General features: G+C 38.5%; 1 protein-coding gene across 5 annotated transcripts in view; it reads right to left on the reverse strand.

Annotated features, from left to right (window-relative positions):
* Positions 1-20,065, reverse strand: part of cpne5a (copine Va) — a 56,000-nt gene that overhangs the window by 20,134 nt on the left and 15,801 nt on the right. For 3 of the 5 annotated variants that reach the window (XR_014119923.1, XR_014119922.1, XM_027030078.3), the window contains exons 4-8: positions 17,359-17,462; positions 13,963-14,002; positions 12,996-13,010; positions 12,757-12,833; positions 2,902-2,965 (exon numbers count right to left, since the gene is read on the reverse strand). Coding sequence is in view for 3 of the 5 variants with exons in the window: in XM_027030078.3 (XP_026885879.1) it covers positions 2,902-2,965; positions 12,757-12,833; positions 12,996-13,010; positions 13,963-14,002; positions 17,359-17,462 (300 nt within the window). In the remaining 2 variants the exon portion in view is untranslated. Of the gene's footprint in view, positions 1-580; positions 683-2,901; positions 2,966-12,756; positions 12,834-12,995; positions 13,011-13,962; positions 14,003-17,358; positions 17,463-20,065 lie in introns of those variants that run through there. The other 2 variants (XM_027030079.3, XM_027030081.3) reach the window with 2 other exon arrangements.

A 20,065-nucleotide genomic window follows, 5' to 3' on the forward strand; every position in this document is an offset into this window, starting at 1 on the left:
ATGATACGTTACCAGAGCTAGTGTTAAAGTGATTACTACAATTTATAAGGCATTTGCACATTTCATTCCCATTATTGACACAATGAATAAGCTATGAGCCAATTTAACTGCCAAATCTTTCTATATACTGAAGGTGCCATTAACGCATATGATGAGATTGTAGCCCAGGGCTGAGAAGATGAAAAAGGTGAGTGGGGCAATGAATAAGAGGGCAGAGAAAAAGAAGCATGGAAAGAAATAGAAGCGAGGAGGAGAGAGGAGAAAGGGAGGGACGGAGCTAGCTGCCAAAGTTCGGTGCTAAATGACAGTTTTATGGGTGTTAACGAAACCGTTATAATCTGGCACACTCCACCGGCCTAGATAAGTAGTTTTCTAACATGCACTACTCTCTTAACAGAGAGTAGCTTCTATATAATATCTTGGAGATGACCAGTGGTTTGATTCTTCACTTGACTGAGCATGTGTATATGAGTGTGTGTGTGTGTGTGTATGTGTGTGTGTGTGTGTGTGTGTCTGTCTGTCTGTCTGTCTGTATGTGTTTCTGTGTCTAGTCTCTGAGCTTTGCCATGTCTGAACACACTTTATCTAATCTAGATGCCTGGTATCTCTTGGTAGGGGATGGCTGCATCATTCTGTCTTGATAGGGTCAGACCTCTGAACTATGGATCGGTGGATCTTGAGTCTGTGTGTGTGTGAGAGAGAGAAAGAAAGAGATAAAGAGAGAGAGAGAGACAAAGAGAGAGAAAGAGAGAAAAGATATAGCATATATCAATCTGGCAAAAAAGCCTCAATCTGCACCACAATGTCTCTGGTCATGTATGCTATTCTATTTGGTACATATTTGTCTGTGTAATATGCAGCAATAAAATGTTCCACTGGGTTTCTACAGGACCTGCTGGCATCTGACGCTGAGCTGATATTGACTTTTGGTTTATTGTTAAAATTCAATATGTAAACAAAATTGAACAAGCTAAGCACCACATGGACTACTATTGCAAACCATACAATTATTTCCTTGGACCTGCTCTTACACCAGCTATTTTAATTGCATGCAGTTTCTTTTGCAGAACTCTGCAAAAGAAAGGATAAGCACAGAAATCATTTAAATGACATGTTCCCTATTATGCAAGAGTATTCTCTATCACAATGATTTATATCTATATGATCCTGCCAGCAGTCAACTGCTCTGGCGATAACAACACATTTAGCACAGTGGAAGTTGTAATGGTCAGACATCAGACAAATACTTGGAAGAATGGTCGGTATATGGAACCTGTTTATGTCCCAGAGAGTACATCTGATCCTAAAGCTTAGAGACCAGGATACTCAAATGTGAAATGGATTTGGTTTGACACTCTAAAGAGAATAATGCCTTTAGACAATGACACCAAGAATGCTGATGCTAGTTAAACTCTGTTTTCAAAATTCACTAGCATTAGACCCAAAGTATACTTTAAATTTGTAGAGAGCTGAGTATCTTTTGACATACATCAGTTTCTTTATGAATTATGCAAATTTATAATGGCAGTGTATAATACAATAACCTACAGAAAAACACATATATACACACCTTTTAGTTCCAGGAAGCACAGCTAAATAAAGGGTGTGTTTGGGAGTGTTCTGAACCTGTGTCTGATATCCCTTGTGTACTATAATACATTCGCAACTGCTATTTCAGAGTTTTATTGAATACTATAATATTGGTGTGGCAGAGAATTTAATGAGACCACTGGGAGAGCGGAGGAACAGCTCTTGCTTTCTTGAACCTTCTATGAAAAAATAGAGGAGAGGTAGGAGAGAGAGAGAGAGAGAGAGAGAGAGAGAGAGAGAGAGAGAGAGAGAGAGAGAGAAAGAGAACCTAAAGCAATTATCTTCCAAATTATTGAAAGCGCTATTAAATAATTTAATCTGGTAGCCACTCCGGTTAAATCCATACCCCCCAAACCCCCTTCAAATATACATGTGAAGGCTTAACCTGTATAAGCCATTCACTGGATGAAAGATTTCTCCACCAAATACAAATCCATCTGGTTCTCATAATTACAATTTTCATTTCATCTTCTCACTCCAGGTTATTTTGTTTTTTGATATGGCACCTCTCGTCCTGCCACCTAAAGATGTTCACAATGACTCTTCAAGAACGTTTAGTGTCAAACAGTGATCACACAAGATGCATCCACACAGCTAAGATATGTAAGTCAATTATATATAAGCAATGCAAAATCTAAGAGCAAATCTGTACTAGAAATCCTTGAAAGTCTTCCAAGGATTGAGAGGATTGAGACTGAGGATCTCAGGGTTGAGAGTTCTCAGGCTTTCACTGCGAGTTATACTGTGTATGACTATGTATGTGACGAATAAACCGAACTTGAACTTTGGAAATTGACATCAGATGCACAATTCCCTCTTAGCTGGCCAGAGAAGGAGGCTGGTATATCATCAAACAAGTAAACAACAATGACAACAAAAAAATATCCAACTAAACTCTGGTAAAAGGTACAAGTACCAGAACATTTTAATGTGCAGTTTAGAGTTACAAAAAAACTTGTATGCAGTAACTTGCAATTTAATTCTCATTCCAGACACAATGCTTTGCAATTGATACTAAAGTTTTCCATAGAGAAAACACTGTAAAGGCTGACTGTGCAATCTGCAAACTGTTTAGAGTTAACATGAATTAACCAAATAAATATGCCGGAATATTTTTACTTACTTTAAATGTTTTCTGCTTTTAAGTACCTATTATATGCAAACCCAAAACAATACACTTTTTGTTTCGTTTTACTTTTTAAAGTTGTAACCTGAGTATCCTAAAACAATTAAATTAGTTACAAAACAAATAGTTTTGAAATATAGATGTCTTATGTCATTTACATAAGTTAAAAGAAGCATCCCACTTACCCTGCAGTTTCCGAGCTCCTCTGCCGTTAAAATGATTGTGCCACATTTCTTCCCTGGAATACCCCTGAAACCAAGCCAAATGAGCTGCATGTCAACCATGAACGGTTCCTCATTATTCCACTTCTATAAATGTATAGCATATTAAAGAGTACCACACTGTTTTAAACAACTCTGGAATGCTAATGTTAGTAATAATGAATGTAAGTGACATGGGTCCCACTGGATTTCATTGTCATTTATCCCCCCCCCCATCCAATTGTTCTTAATATTAATCTTAAAATAACTCAGGATGAAAGGACTGTCCTGCAACACAGCATGGTATGTTTTATGTTTCTTTTACTTTACTCTTGCTAAAGTAACTTTAGCAGTGTGTCACATCTACACAATTTAGATTAGTTTTAATTTGATTTGACCTAATTTGATTTCAAAAGCAAATATTGGTCATTACTCTTTATAATAATTTTTACTCAGGTAAAGTAAAAATTATTCTCTTACAGTTGTAGTAAGTTACCTTCAGTTTTATTCTGATCTAATTACATCGGTGGTATTTTAGAGTAATTAGCTTTTTAATCAACATCTGAAAGCTAAGAGATAACATTTGGTCCTGACTGCACACTGCTGGATGTCCATTAATACAAGGTCAAGTTTCATACAAAATGTGTCCCTGTTGAGTGCAATTGAGGAAACATAAAGGCAATTTTCCACATAACATTGTATTCAGGTGTGGTTCCGGACAAGAGATGAAAATTGTCAGACAATTTTCTACATACATTATATACATTCTATCGACTAGACAAAGTCAGGCACCAAAGGGATGGATAATTTATCCAAGAAGTGGAATCCAAGCAAAGTGATGGATATATGTGGTTTGTATTCCCTCGAGCTAAGCTGAAACAATATTATCCTGTTGTATTAAAGGAATCATTAAAGACTGCCTTGGGCAAATGGGTGATTCACCCTCAGCTTTTAGGAGATCCAAATAATAGGTTAATTATACATTGTAAATAATTCAAAACCAAGATGCAATTCACTCAGTTTCTCCATTAACTTTCAAATTCCTCCTGTGGTCTCCAGGGTGGCCTGTGTTATCTTTAATTCTCTCTATCTTGCCTGGCTCTAGAACTCTGGAAGGGCTAGTGCCACTCATGGCCCCCATGACCCACCCCCATCACGGCATCAATGGGGACTTGTCAGATTGAAGCTGTTCACGTTGCAGTAATTATATCATTGCATTTTCTGCAGTGACATTGACATTTCATCTTGAGGCCTCCATTATCTTGTGGCCAGCATTTCAACCAATATTAATTGCCTTTGAATTATTAAAACAGTTGCCCTGCTCATGACCAAATGGTTTCTTGATGTCATTTGTTGGATTAGTAAAGAAGTTATAGCTGCCCGAGAGTAGAGGTTAACTAATTTTCTCAAGGTTTAGCCAAGGGGCCTGAAACAATATTGTGCTTTTAGATAAGCTTCAGTTATGCCCCACAGAAGAGAGTTGAAACAGAGCACTGAACCCCCGCTTACTGCATGTAATTTGGTCCAGAGTTACTCAGTCTCTTAATGTTCAATGTCACAGAACACAATGTTTCAACAAGCAGGCAACATTTAATCAGCCTATCTAGCTATCTGCCTGAACTGGGCACTACCTAGGAAGACTGTACCAAATCAGCTTGACCACTGGAATTGCAACTATGGCTATGTTCAACCAATAGCCCATTACATACTGCATACTGCATACTGTACTCGGTATATACTGCATACTGTATACTGGTCCCTGTAGTAGTATGCACAATAGTATTCAGTATGTGACAAACACAAACCATACTACAAGGTCACGTGAGCGTGTGAAGGGTCTGCCCACTTGTGAAAGATTTTCTGCTGCATGACGGGATGCAGTACAGTACACTACGAAGAGAGCTCTGGTCACATACTTGAATATTTGGCAGAAGTAGTACGTCATCAGGGTATCTTTCGCATACTGGAAAAATGTATTTTAGTCACATAATGCATATGGCATACTGATTTGGAGACCAAGCAGTAGATGAGTTGTACGTAGTAGGCTGTTTCAAACACAGCCCATGTCATTCATGATCATATGAAAATTCTAGAACTTTGATGGTGCTGACCATGGAGCACAGACTTCAGAATACAATGTCTGTGAAACAGGGAGTGCCTGTCTCAGTGCTAAAAAAGCTTTTTTTTTAGACTGCATTCATTCACATGCTGGCCTAAATGCACTCATTCATTCCAGTGGGACACCAAAGTCTCGGATGATGAAACCATTTGAAATGCAGCGTCTAATTTCCTATTACAACCCCCACTGGTGCATTGGGTTGTTTATTATGGATGTGGCTCCTACTGCTCTCGGCTGCCAGCACTCCACAGCAGAGCCGAGCAGAATCAATCACACTCACGCCTCTCCCTGCCCCATTCCCAATTGATTAGCATCCGATCAAACATCACAACCTCCTACTGGTTTCCGTTGATACTGGAAGTATGGTGCAGTTTAATTTATACTCACTAATCCACAATATTGCCATACTCACTAATACTCAACATTGCCAAAATAATACTAACATCTGGAGAAGCAAAAAATACTCTCGCATACAATTCAAACTAGAAACATATTATAACACATTGTATTTTTTAGGCTGTTTTAGCAGACAGGGAAATTGAACTTGTTAACATTTGCCCAGGTCCAAGTTGAGGATGAGCGCTTCCTGTCAGTTGTGGGCAGGTGTGCGCTCTAAGCAGACAGGCATTGGCCAATTAAGCACAGTGAAATTGCCTTCAACAAGGCACTCCTTCAAGTGAGAAATGGTTAAAGGTTATTCACATGACTTCATAATGCAATAGTAATGGTGTCAAAACAGCAGCGATACAGCCCTGGAAAGGTAATGTATATAAATTAGATAATTTTTCAAGTGGTGATTCACCATTTACCTTCTAAAACATGCTAAGAGTGGCAGAAAAATGCAGTCTTAGAAGATCACTTTACTATGGATATTATAACGATATAAATCTACCTACAGGGATGGTGTCAGGGAAATGTCAAGATAGGCAAGAATATTGATTCAAAATTAAGGTCTGAATATAGTAAGTGAGACACACACCTGGTGCACAGTTAAATCCAGCATACAAAATATAGCTATATTAGGTTCTAACCATTGGCTTCATCAAAGCCAAATTACCTTTGGTTCAACAGTGTACACCTTTGCCTGGTCTACTGCACAAAGGTGCTACTGATCAAACAAGGCTATAACAAAGCATGTTACCAAAGCTCAAGTCAGAATGGACAGGGAGGAATAATTTTCCATACTGATCACACATGAAACTGAGGAGAGTGAGACTAGAGACGTGATTCAGTATTATGCTCGTTATTCACCAGTGCTATTTACAGAACCCTTTTCCTTTCGCTGCAGTCGCATTTTAGCATCTAATTTTGCATGGAAAGGCCTGATTTGAGATGAGGCTGTGATTTATGAAGGCACTTTGAAGCCTAATAAGTCATGTGCTGTTTCTGTGGCAAATTCTACATGCTACACAAGGAGCCATTCATCAGAGCATGCCAGAGCTCTCTCTGGCCAGGGCCCTGCATCACAATTTAGTATCTACTCAGGATTGCTCCTGCAATAGTACACAAAATGTTAACCTTGAGCCAATAAGGCCACACCCAATTAAATGATAGTTCATACTTTCCCAACTTCAGAGAACATTTGGTTATTGAGCCATCCTAAAACATGTGGCTAACGTCCTCCCCTGTGACTGAGGAAAAACCCTGTATTGTAATTTAATTGTGACCAGTGTTGTTCTGTGAAGGTGCAGGAAGGGAGACATGTAGGAAGGTGGGCACGTTTGTTCATTAGGATGAAGAATGATGCTGGTATTTAAACAGGCAAGCAGGCTGGTGGGTTGCTTGAGGAGGATGGCTGGTATTTTGACAGGTAGCTCAGGATGTGAGTCTGAGAACTCTAAAACAAACTGTTCTATTCAGGCCATCGATATTCCAATTGCCACGTATATCAGAACTCATTAGTAAAATGGCAGTGAGAGAGAGAGAGAGAGAGAGAGAGAGAGAGAGAGAGAGAGAGAGAGAGAGAGAGAATATGAGAGAGAGGTGCTACGTTCATGAGTAGTGTATGAATAGCAGCAGTGGCAAAATAACAGAATGAACAAATCAGGACTTCTTGTGATGTCAGGACAGAGAACCAGACTATAATAAACATCATGGTTTCAGTGAGCTAAGCAGTGTAGCCTTAGGCCACTGGACCATCAGAAACATTACCATTCAACTCAGAAAAGTATTAAATGAATGAAAACAAGTGACTCTTTGTGTGAAACTAACACAGATAAAGATATTTGAAATTTGCTGGAACAAGGCCTTCATAAATGTATGAAGGTGATCAGAGTAAAACTCCATCAGAGATGAGTCCCAAACTCTGCAGGGCACTCCGAATAGGATTAGAACTATAAGCCTGCAGATTTTTACACTTTGATGGTAATCCATAATCCTTAGATACACTAGGATTTCAATTACGATAAATTGTGTCCTGGCCCATGATTTCAAATTGAAGCATTTAGTGTGCTCTAAGATCAACGTTCAGATCGCCTTAGGACCGACACCACTGCACTGGGCTTCAACCCCATGATGTTAATGGCTCCTCGTTTTCCTCATCCTGAAACACTTTGTTGTTAAATGAGCCTTAAACTTGCCTCAAATGTGCCATCATCTGTCATATGGCACCTGACTTGGAATTTTAGTAATCACAGTACAGCACACTAACGTAGGGGCACGGCTTGCTCTAGTGACAGTGGTAAGGCAAAAGTGCTTGGGTTAACTTGTATTGCTTTATTGCCCTTTTCTTAAAGAGTAAATTCCTTCTGCTGAGGTGAGGACAGCAGAATGCAGCTGTTGCAAAGCCCTTAGCAGTGGGGCTACTTTCCTGTAACTCTTGCTTTAAATATGATCGCTAAGACCATTTGTCTGTCCTCTCTACTGCTGCTGACTGGTCATAATGGCACTAGCTGTGTACAGTGATTGATAGCATTCATATCTATAACTCTATTACTCTCCATTTGCTCATGAACTGCTCCAGTATGTGAGTCTAAAGCTCGATAGGGTTAGTTAAAACCAACAGCACTACCATGTCAAAGATTTATTAGCTTAGTAAAACTGCACTACAAAGCCCTCAAAAGAAAATGGGGATTCCATTTTGCCATGATGAGGATGAATCAGAGACAGAGGAAATGCAATGGCTGATTGCACTTTTGCCCCTTTCACTTGTCCTATACTTGTTGAAAGGTAACAGACTGCTAATACTGATATGGAAGTAGGAGGAGCACTTTGTGCCAGCATTTGCACTTAGCATTAGCAGGTTTTGGGATTGGCTGATTTAAAACTCAGCTCACATCAATCAATGTGTACATTAAGAGCAAAATTCTCTTTTCATAAGAGACTGGAGGCAGAGATTTGTAGATGGATAATGCATTTCCTCTGCAAGCTTTTTAAATATGTCAGTTCCAGTTAAAATGTCAACTTGTGAAGGGCATTTCTAAGAACTTTTGTTTATGCATTCATATAATATGGGACCATGACAGACGGTAAAAATTTGCCTGGACATTAAATATAAATCATATAATTATGCATTTCTTCCTTAATGGTTACCTCTGTCATTAAGCCAGTCTTTTCAATTCCCATGGGTTGGCATGTTGCCAGTTTTAGCATACTTGCTTTGTATTGTAAGTGTATTTAATTTTTAATAATGTCAAGATGGTGAGCATATAACAGCATTAATATATATGCTACCCATGATATTCATAGGTGTGTCAGGAGACTTATCCCTGCACTTACTGTATATCATAAAATACTGAATATAAAATTAGCTCACAGCACATAGTACCATAAAAATTAGTGCATATTTATGCTAAACATTTCCCTGGGCTATGCTTCAAGAATAAAGTGTCACCCAACATCTATAGTTTGTTGCACTTAAAAGACTTTTTTCATTTCCCTTTGGTCATCATTTGAATGGAGAAAAACCTTCTATAAAGAATTCAAATAACCTGAAGTCAGAAACTAACTTCTGTGATTTCTTACTACTATGGGCATATCTTCTGTGTCTGAATCTCAACTGACAGAAAATGCCTTTGACTCCTCCAGTTCTCTCAGCTGTCCAACATAATGGCTGCCTCAAGCCAAGGCACACCAGTCCTATTTTACTTTGATAAGCTCTCAAGGTTATAATTGCATTATGCTTCAGGAGGTTTGCATTAAACGGTTTATTAATTACACTACCAAAGGGATGAAGCTACCATGTAGATTTATAGTAGCAATGTTCAATATATGTTAGGCAAACATGCACACAGCTGGGGGCTGGATTCCATTCTGTGTTGTTTAGACTTTAGCTCTTAAATAGAATAAATCAATACCACTGGGAGGCAAAATACACTGGGCACTGAAGTAGAGCTAGACCAGAGCTGTAAATTAGGGTTGGGGTTACCACCGCTTCAATGTTCTGCTTTTCTGGAGAGAAAAAAAAAAATAAAATAAAAACAGGTCTAGACAAGTCTCAAACTTGATTTTGTTTATCATAATTCTGGAAGAACAGTTAGATCAAACTACAGTCAAATGAAAAAAAAAGCAAACTTTCACCTTGAAATGATATAAACAACTACAACAGTTTAACACAGTTGTCTAATCTGCCTCTATTACATCTGAGGCAAATCAGACAATAGAATAATTGTTCAACACTATTTTTAATCATCAAATATTTGCAGTCATGAATACAAACAAGGACTAAACCTCAACCATGCAATTCATAATTCCATACTAGCAGACATAAACATAATGAGATGATTTAACATTCAAAGCTGCAAGAACTGGACCTCTTAACAAATGCACAATGAAAGCAGTGTGGTTGCTATGAATTGCTGAGAGTCCCATAGAGAATATATAAATTTTAAAAAGTCCCTGAGAGAATGCAGGGATGCCTGTAGATGCCCACTAAAAGAAAGAGATGGGGAAGGAGCGTGACAGATGCAGTATGGTGTTCTGAAGCAGGTCATTCTGTGCGCTGAGAGTGTCGGAAGGCTCATTTAGCCATAGCTAACAGATTTCCATGGGCCTTTTGGTGCCCTCACTTCTTCTCAATCTCTCTGCTTTATGTGCGCGCACAGACACACACACAGAGAGAGAGAGAGAGAGAGAGAGAGAGAGAGAGAGAGAGAGAGAGAGAGAGCAAATTTCTCTCACTCATAAACATACTTGAAGAGAAAGGCCCAGGTGATGGGTAGGGGTCTGTGTCGAAAGGTGAGAAGCAGACGTCGAAGTCTGCTGCTATCTCCATCATACTGTCTTTTGGGTGACACATCTACAATCAGGTCAGCCATGGCAAAAAGTATAGCATTGTTGGTGCTAACAATTGGCAAGAAAACCATTCTGATGAATTGGAAATCAAGGTAAGTCCATACTATTAAATACTGGAAAAACATTCTTACAGACCATATATCAACAGAAAAGCTTTCAGCATCTATCAAAAAACCACCAAACACAACTTGAACAGACCTCAGTTCCCTTTTATATCAATGACGCCTCTAACAGCCACTGATTTTAAAAGAATAACCAACCATAAGACACAACACTTATAACTACATCACACACCCATAACCTTTCCATGAATACTCTCTACTGTACTAACATACACACATGCACACATGCACACAAACCCACATACATACGCATACACACAGACAAATCTATACAATTTCTCCTTCTTTCTATGTTATCACTGTTGTATACTTTATGTGTCTAAATTAGTACATGTCCTCCTTCCAGGGCATGACTTGATTCTTCTGTTGAGCTATATAATACATCTATTGATTGTTCTGTTGAGCTATATATTACCACTCATATTACCAACAAAGTCATATTGGTCCTCCAGAGTGTTGTGATATCCCATGTATATCACTTAACCTCACCTACAGCCTCATCAGTGTACACACCCTCCATCACAGCTCTTCAGGTGCTCTCCCACTACTACCCAGTCCCACATCACTATCTCCCACGGACAAGGGGATTCCATGCCTTCCAAGCCGGTAGGAGAGACGAATCCTTCAGCAGGATCAGTGGAGGCTTCAACACAGACCCTGCCATCACAGTCCAAACATACACTGCTGAAAGAAGAGACTCCAACAGCTGGGGCAGCAAGGCTGCTGCTAAAATAAATAATTTCACAAGTGCATTCAAGCTATGTGAAGTGCAGAAAAAAAGGATTACTGTGAAGTGTTGTGAAACTATTTAGATAACAATAGCTATTTAGATAAAACAGGTTTTGTCCTTTTCAGTTTTGGTGTTCTTATAGGATGTAGAGCAGAGGGTTTGTAGGAGCATATTTATGTATTAATGAAATATTGTTAATTCATCTTTTTATTTATTCATCTTATAGTAACTGATAACTGAACATAATCCTTTTTCATATTATTAAGCATACACATATACACAAGAGCAACAAATACACTGAAGAAAGAGATCTGGATTTTCTTCAAATGTGTTTTAAACTCAAAAAACAAAACCTCAATACGGAGCACGTAATAGGATAATTAACTAAAAGGAGATATCAGATAAATATACGTAATAAGAGTTTCTATGACTTGGAACAGTTGTTTAGTGCTGCTTACATTAATAAGAATATTTATACACTTGAGAAAACTCAGCAGTGTTTTAACTGAAACATATTGAAACACATTGAAAACCCCATTTTTCAGGGTGGTAACAGTACAACCAAAGTTTAAAATGTCTTTTAACAGTGCATATGATAAACTACCCTGTGCTAAAATGGTTTAGTCAATAGGTGGGCCCCCACTCATTTGTAATAATCTGAATAACCCCTAAATTGATTTAAAGATGGCGAGGGAGTGCTGACCACATTAAGTTTGCCTTTCTCCTTCTTTTAGCCAAGGGTATAGCTGCTGTGTGTATGCACATCTGTTCTGATGACAGTAACTGCAGAGTAGAGGATGGAGGCCTCTGGTTGTGTTCGATTAACATTCACCATCGACACCAACTAGTCTCATCAGTCTCATAAACATAAGATACAGATGGTGAGGCTTTGAGGGAATCTATATTGCAAGTCTGCAGCCAGAACAGGAAAATGAAAGCAGCACTGGTTCATTTTTGTCAGGCTTGAGGAAAAAAATCCAAGCCTGATCGATTAAGAACAATCTCTTAGTGCATTTCTAGGTAAAAAAAAAAAAAAAAAAAAAAAACCTGAGCAGTAAAGTCCTGAGATCAGAGTGATTGAGTTTAAACAGTTTGACATTTAACTTCAGCTGTTCATTGACACATGCCTTTATAGATGCTTATATGCCAATACTTGTGATAATGGTATGTCAGTGACTTGTGATCTGGAGTTGGAGATATGGATAAATGAAATAGCATGAACTTGAAGAGAGCTGTGCTGATCTGGGGATTTTTTTACTTGTCCATACTGTTAAACAAGCATTCCATTTTTATGTTATTTGCCAAGACAGTGAACAAATGTTAACATGTCAGTATGCATCATGATACTCTGCATTAAGAATGAAGCAGTTTGCATAAGGTCACAGAACCATCGCCCTGCTGTACATATTGGGGACATCTCTGCACACTCACGTGTTGTTTAAACATAAAGTAAGAAAGAACTGCTATTTATTTTAAAGAATTTCTGTCCGCTGTTCCCTTTAATTCTTAGCTGCTGTTGGTGTGGCGACCACATCCATTCCAATGGGCCCCATCTGAGTACATCACTCTGTCATACAGCCACTGCTGTTGTGCAGTAGGTTAAGTGTGTGCCATAGCACAGTGCATTACATACTTACCCAAGAGGCTTTTCCAAACGACTGGCTGGCGAACCCACAATCTCCCCCAGAGTACAGAAGGTCTGACCCAGGAAGTCCTGCAGAGGAGTGGCATGAGAAGAGAGAGCCCGCGGGCGAATCCAGAAAGGAACAAAAATGAAAAACAGGAAATGGAGTAGGGAGAGAGCACACTGAGCCAGACTCGTGTTACGAGGAAATGTTCTGTACAGCTAATAAAGTCGAGGAAGGCATACACGTACGTTGAATTCGGAGGGCTTCCAGGAGGGAGAACAGGCAGGCAGCAGCATTAATAATAACAACAACAACAATAACAGAGTACATCATGTAACAGAAAAGACAAAAATGAACCAAAAATAAGAGGAAGAGATGGTGGGGGGAGGAAAGAGAAAAGAAGCATGAGAAGTCACGCCTCAGAGAGAGATAAAAAGAGAAAGAGAGAGAGAGAGAGAGAAAGAAAGAGAGAGAGAGAGAAAGAGAGATCGGAGTGGGGAATAACCATCCACCCTAATAATCTATTTACAGACATTAATGAGAATACCAAATGATAAATCATAACCAGACAGAAAAATGGAAATGAACATGTTTTGGTGATATGCAAACCACTGGCTGGGGTCATATATTATAATCTTGATTAATATCCAGGGGTAACAAAAAACTATCAAAGCTTCCACTCCTGAAGTATTATTAATATCTCCAAACTGCAATTAAGCATTTGGGCACTTTTAAGTGTAATATTTAAATCCATCTTAGATTTGCTATTGCAAAACAAACAAGCATTTTTGAAAAAAAGGCCAGAAAGCTTTGATAATTACATTAATATATGGAGGAATTTCATTTCCTATTGAAATGAACTTGCATCTTATGTGTGCATTATGTGCACACATAAAACCACAAAGTGAAAATAAATTTTCATAAATAAGGAGTAACTTGTTAATACTGATGAACAATTGATCCTTTATTAGTTAATGGACAATGATAAAAAAAAATCCAGATATGTCAGTGGACAAAGCACTGACATCATGAATCAAAATGTGAATATTTCAGCATGTGAAAAGCTCATTCTTATTTGCATAAAACCAAAATTACAGTGGGGGAAGAAGCATGTGTGTGAACTGGTGTGTCCAGTGTTTGAAATGCAAAAAGGCTTAGATGCAGGTTCCTCTTCAGGCAAGCACACACACATGCACAGTGTTCTCACACACTTACATGCTTGGCCAGATCAGGGCTTTTGGAGTCAATGTCATATCTGAAATCAGAGTCATATTTAGATGATTTATTGATGACATATAAACAATAAATCATAAATGACACTCCTCTTTTTCCCACTGTCTGCCTGGTTAACTTTGAAAAGAGTTATTTGAACAGTTATTAAATGGTGTAGGCTGATTCGTTTATTCAGAGGGAAAACTTTACAGAGATGATAAAGCCTGTATAAGTCATTAGTGGGTTCAAAGGGAAAATGAACATTAAAAATAGTGTGGCACTCACAGATATAATTTTCATTACATTGATGATAAACTCCTTCATGATATAATACAGAAAATGGCTATTACTTCATCTACAGTGCAGTTTTCAAGTTATAAGATAGTGACAGTTTTTATTGTTTGGCTCATTGGATCTAAAAGCATTTACTATAGTTAAAATACAGAAAGTCAGCTTTGTTTTAGTTGGCCGAGCAATATATGAATCCCAGCCTTTTTAAAGCATAAATAGTTCCAATTGGCCAATTTGTTGAAATTGGTGAGCTATATGTCACTACATCATTAAATTATGCACAAGGGAGGACTATAATGTATTTATATATATATATATATATATATATATATATATATATATATATATATATATATATATATATATATATATATATATATATAGACACATCCAAAGTCCAATGTGAGTGTCAACATCAGTAAAGAAAGACATTATGAGGCTGAAAAATCTCACACCCACCCACACACACACACACACACACACACACACACACACACACACATCTCAAAACAAACAGACGTTTTTCATCTGAATGTCTCTGAATGGGAAAAAAGATTTTCTAGAGGCGCTTTTTGGCATCAGTGAGAAAGAAACGACTCCTTGTGAAGAGGATGGCTGGCACCTTATATCGCTGTTTGGTTCACAACCACTGCTTGTTTGGTGCACTGTTAAGAAACAAGAAAGCATAGGAAATAGCAATAGCAAACAACCACATTAGTCATGGAGAAACCCAGAAGATAAACTGCTAACTGAATTAGGAGCACAATGCAAGACAGATGCCAAAGGCTATTATAAACCAATATGACCTCTGAGTGCTTACCAACAACTGAAAGGCCAAGTTACAGCTATAAAGTATATAGATAGTATATAGCATTTGGGGTAACAGAAATCTTATGGACAGAAAACTTTAAGATTAATTATGTATTGGTTATTTTAATTATTAAAATAAGAAAATTCCCAGGGTCCAAAGCATACCAAAGCATCATCTGTGAAACATGAAGCATTGGCATGTTCTGACTGCCAATGGAAAAGGCTCTTGATGGTGTGTCTGCCAATGTCAGCAGCAGAATTGTTTCTGAGGGGTAGTAGTAATTTAACTACTCAAATCAAGCCAAATGCCTCAAAACACACTGGAATGGTACTTCACCTTGCAACAAGCCAATGACAGGAAACATAGGCAACTAAAATCTTTTTTTTTGGGGGGGGGGGGGGGGGGGGGTACCAGAAATTGGGTACAAAAAAAAGGGGGGGGGGTTCTAGGCTTGCCAAGTCAGTCACGGACACTGTATGACGGGAAAGCAGCATGGGCTGGAGCAAGGGGCTGTGGTCATGGCAACTGTGACTCGCGGGCAGACATTTCAAACACAAAGGATTTGCATCCAAAAACTAAAACTTTTTTTCAGAATATGTTCATTTGCATCATTATTTTACAATACTGTGGGTTCATTTGCATAATTACTTTATTTAAGAACATGGTATGTTAATTTGTACTTATGGCCCCCTGAAACAGTATAAATATATTAAAAATTATTGTAATTCCTATATGAGTCACACAAATATTGAAATAATTATTAGTCATTTGAATTAAAGCTAAGGCTTTTCATTAGTCTTTAGTCATTAATCATTCATAATCATTAGCTATCAATAAGTGTTTCATGGGAAAAAGGTCAAAAGAAAGTGACTGAAACCAAATATCCACTCAAATTCCAACTGCAATGGAAATATATTTTTGCAATATAAGTAATGTGCCAGCAAACAGACTCAAGTCATTTCAGCATTTAAGAGGTGATTCTGGACCTTCTGATATGTCACAGCCAAAAGCTTTATGTGAACTGTCCCTCCACCACACTCTGATAACTTTTCTATATGCTATTATTCCCATATTCCCAGTGATAAATGGTCATTTTAAGCATCATAATACTGGCACTTAGACTTTGTCTAAAGGCAACAAGAAATGTAGCCATTAGCTTAGACAAAAGAGAAATTTGAGTTAAGGCAGTTGTTTTTCACTCATGCCATACAAACCGGGACATGATATGTTTAGCTGATTATAGGAAATGCAGCCTATATAAAATTTGTATGTGTGTGTGTGTGTGTGTGTGTGTGTGTGTGTGTGTGTGTGTGTGTGTGTGTATATATATACATGAATACATGCATTTCAACCTTTATATGAAGTATAAACCTAAACCAACACTAAACCATTAAAATTTGAATTCATTTCAAAATCAATGTGTGTGCGTTACTGTGTCACTGTCCAATTACTTATGTACTATCTGACATATCTCATGATATTAGGCTGTAATAATCACTTAGTCAGGAAATCTGCCACAATAGCAATTCTCATCAAAGAGATTCTGAGAAAAAGACTTCTGAGGCCCTTCATAGCTCCACCTGCTTATAATTAAAACCTCATAAAAAGAGCTGCAGAATCATGGAGATGTGTGTTATCCACAGATCTGCTCTCATGCTCTGACACATCAAAGTTCTCTTATTATTTCAGTCATTACACCAGTGCCTGAATCCTTGTGGGATGAACATTAATAACTTGCAATATTAAAAAAGTGCAGCTGGACTGGGTTGTGCACAGGTGCACTTGACCATATGTGCATATTTGCCTTGTTAAGGAGAAGTGCCTTTAAGGAGCTGAAATGTGAAGTCAGATGGGGCTTTGCAGCTCACGGGGCTTTGCAGTAACACCCTGCACCTCTAACCAGTTATGTTCTTTCCCCTTTCAGCTGCTACTGACAGCAAAAGAAGTGAGCTGAAGGGATAGAGAAGTCATGTGTAATTAAAATGGGATGGCGTGTCAGCCTGTGTTCAGGAGCACTGGTGAGTAGATGTGTGGACAAAACTCATATGAAATATTTATCAACTCTTTTACTCCAGAACCAGCATGCCCTAAACATCACAATCAGGGCTAATTTGCAGTTAATAATTATGAAGAGTACAGATCTGAGGGTGAGAGGTGAAATGACCAAGGGGGAAAGGGAGAGAAAAAGACCAAGAGAGAGAAAGAGAGAGAACAGAGGATCCCCAGAGCAGACAGAAGTGGGTTAGCACCTCCGAGAGGGTGATTCCTCGGTGCTGCTATCAAAGGCACTAACTTACATGTCGAACCGCAGATTCTGCTTCTCCTCAAAGAAGTAGTCCAAAATGTACTTCCTCACAAAGTCGGGGTTCAGCGTGTTGTCAATCACTTCCGTCCTCCCAAACTGAAAGAGTAAGAAATGCAGAAAGAGATATTACAGAGGAAGAAAACAGCAGCACTGAACTGATAAAAATCTCAGTCAGCAGGGAAAGCAAACAGAAATATCGCTCTCTACTCCAGTCTTTTTTTTTTATCCGTATTCACAGCTACAGACTCAAATGTACAGAACAAAAGGGCATGTTGGCATGTTGTTTGAGGGTTTGATTCTTCTCTTGTACTGAAAATTAAGAGAGTAGTCACATCTCAAAAGGTGCAGCACGTAGCCGTGTGTGTGGTTTTGTGTGATAGCGCCATTTGCTAATGAGACACATAGAAAGTACAGATGGAATGAATATTCAAATATTCTTGAAGGTAGCACTCAGTGTGTTTTGGTTCCACACAGGGCTCATGTCTAACACTGTACATATTCTCTGCCATTAACCTTTTTTACAATGTACAGTGTATTTCATTTCATTCAAAAACCTGGCCATGTATAACAGCAATCATAACTGCAGCTTGGAATTCTCTGGGTCAAGTACACGACTGTAATATTTATGCTGTCACAGTGTTGTCCTGGGAGACTCCCTGCATAATATAGCCAGCAAATGGGGAGGCTGCCCAAAGTGGCGCATGTGAAACCAGTCCTGCCTTTCGGTTTAAAAAGAAGCTGCCGCTATTGTTTGTGCAGAAGTGAGCGAACGGCTTGTCACAACTCTGAGAGGTAAAGCTTTGTGATCTCCAGCTATATGGTGAGAGAGCTGCAGGGGAGAGGAGCGTGGTGATCAGAGAAGCCTGCCCTTGTTAGGGATGTGCCATTCCTCCCTTCAGAAGCCGCTCAGCTGATACACAGCAGCCTGTTTCTTGGCTACATTTGTTTACTATGAATAATTCAACCTAAAGATGTGGGTTTTAAGATATACATAAATAAAACATCCCTCACAAGCGTTAGCCCTGACCAACAGCATGAAAATCTAAGAAGGGATTTAAACTTTTGATGACAAATGGGAAGCGAAAGGTATAAAAGCCTAATGAAATGGGTCTCCATTGCAGACTATAAGGCAGCAATGAGATTTTCATTACGATTTTCGGTTAATAACCATCTCTCACCTTATAGCAGATCATCTACGCTGTAGGAAATCACTGTTCAAATGCTTAATATCTGTTCTGCCAAAGACGATACACATAGTGCAACTGAGTTGGCTTGGCATTTCACTGAGGCTTCAGCAAAGAACAGGACATAGTTTAGAAAGCATCCTACATATTGAAACATCTTCCATATCTGTGTGATGTATTCATTACAGCACTCTTTCTTAAAAATAAGTAAAAGTATCATAAACATAAAATAAGGAAATGACAAATAAATACATATATATATATATATATATATATATATATATATATATATATATATATATATATATATATATATGGCTATATTACTTAATAATGGTCTCTCACCAATAGCAGGCTTCTGTGCCACTATCACAGCCTGATGTGCACTTGAGCCTGTTCAGCCATGCTAGGCTAAGTGAGACTGCTTCATGTCAGCAAGAGTGGAGTGGATGGCGTCAGGCCAGGACCAACTAAACTCTCCCAGATTCAGCTCTGTGAGAGCTTATCACTTGCAGCACACAAGACTGATTAGGCTCTATAGCTGAGAGAGGAGCCCCACAACCCCCCACCCCCAACACACCTGCAACACTCTACTGCTACTCATCTCCATTCACTAAGGCATCTCTTTAAAAATGCACGCTCTCTCCCAACCAACTAAGTCACCATTACTGTTGTTACATTATCATGCTATTTCTTTAGCTCCATTGCTCATCTCTGGATATACTCTTTGCCTCAACAGTGCCTGATATTATTAATCTTTAAATGAAGATAGATGTCTTCATTTAGCCTGAATCATTTGTCTTAGTCCCTGGAACTAGCCTTGATTTTTTTTTATATCTAAACTGTGTCATCCCAACTTAGATATACTCTGCATAATGGTAATTTGATCATGACAGACTACTACATACTACAACAGAGTGTGTTGTTACTGGTATGACTCTCTTAATGTTTTGATGTCATGGCAACATGCATGCATCAGTTCTGCATTTTAGAAGGGTCTAGGAGTCAGTCATAATCTCCGATTTGATTTTAAGATAATTATATTCCTGTTAATCTTGTTACTTTGGTACAAGTAATTAAATCCACTTCTCTTTGCTGCAAGTACAGTTATAAAAATACACTGCAGGATACAAGCATTAAGGTGACATACTGTCAGAAACAGCCCAGCCAACTTCCAGTTCTAGTCTTGACTCACTGCACCACAAACATGCTATTAGCCTTCTCTCTACTTCGAGTACAAGAGAGTTATTTTACATTTTGTCAAGACACATAAGAGCATAGGGCTGCCAGTCATGTTTGCCTGCCATGAGAGTTCCTACATAACTAATAAATTCCACCTATTCTAGTACATCACCATATTCACTAACATCCTGACATCATGGAAGAACACATGCCTAGAACCCACATGTCAGCTAATGCAGATCAACATCTCCCAGTAGTAATACAGACAGGTCGGCTGGGAGGGCAAATCCAGATTGGTGGGGAAACTGAAACTTAACAATGAGAGCTAAGTTA

This window comes from Electrophorus electricus, chromosome 25, assembly GCF_041902795.1.
Source record: "Electrophorus electricus isolate QZ-2024a chromosome 25, ASM4190279v1, whole genome shotgun sequence".
Lineage (NCBI taxonomy): Eukaryota > Metazoa > Chordata > Actinopteri > Gymnotiformes > Gymnotidae > Electrophorus > Electrophorus electricus.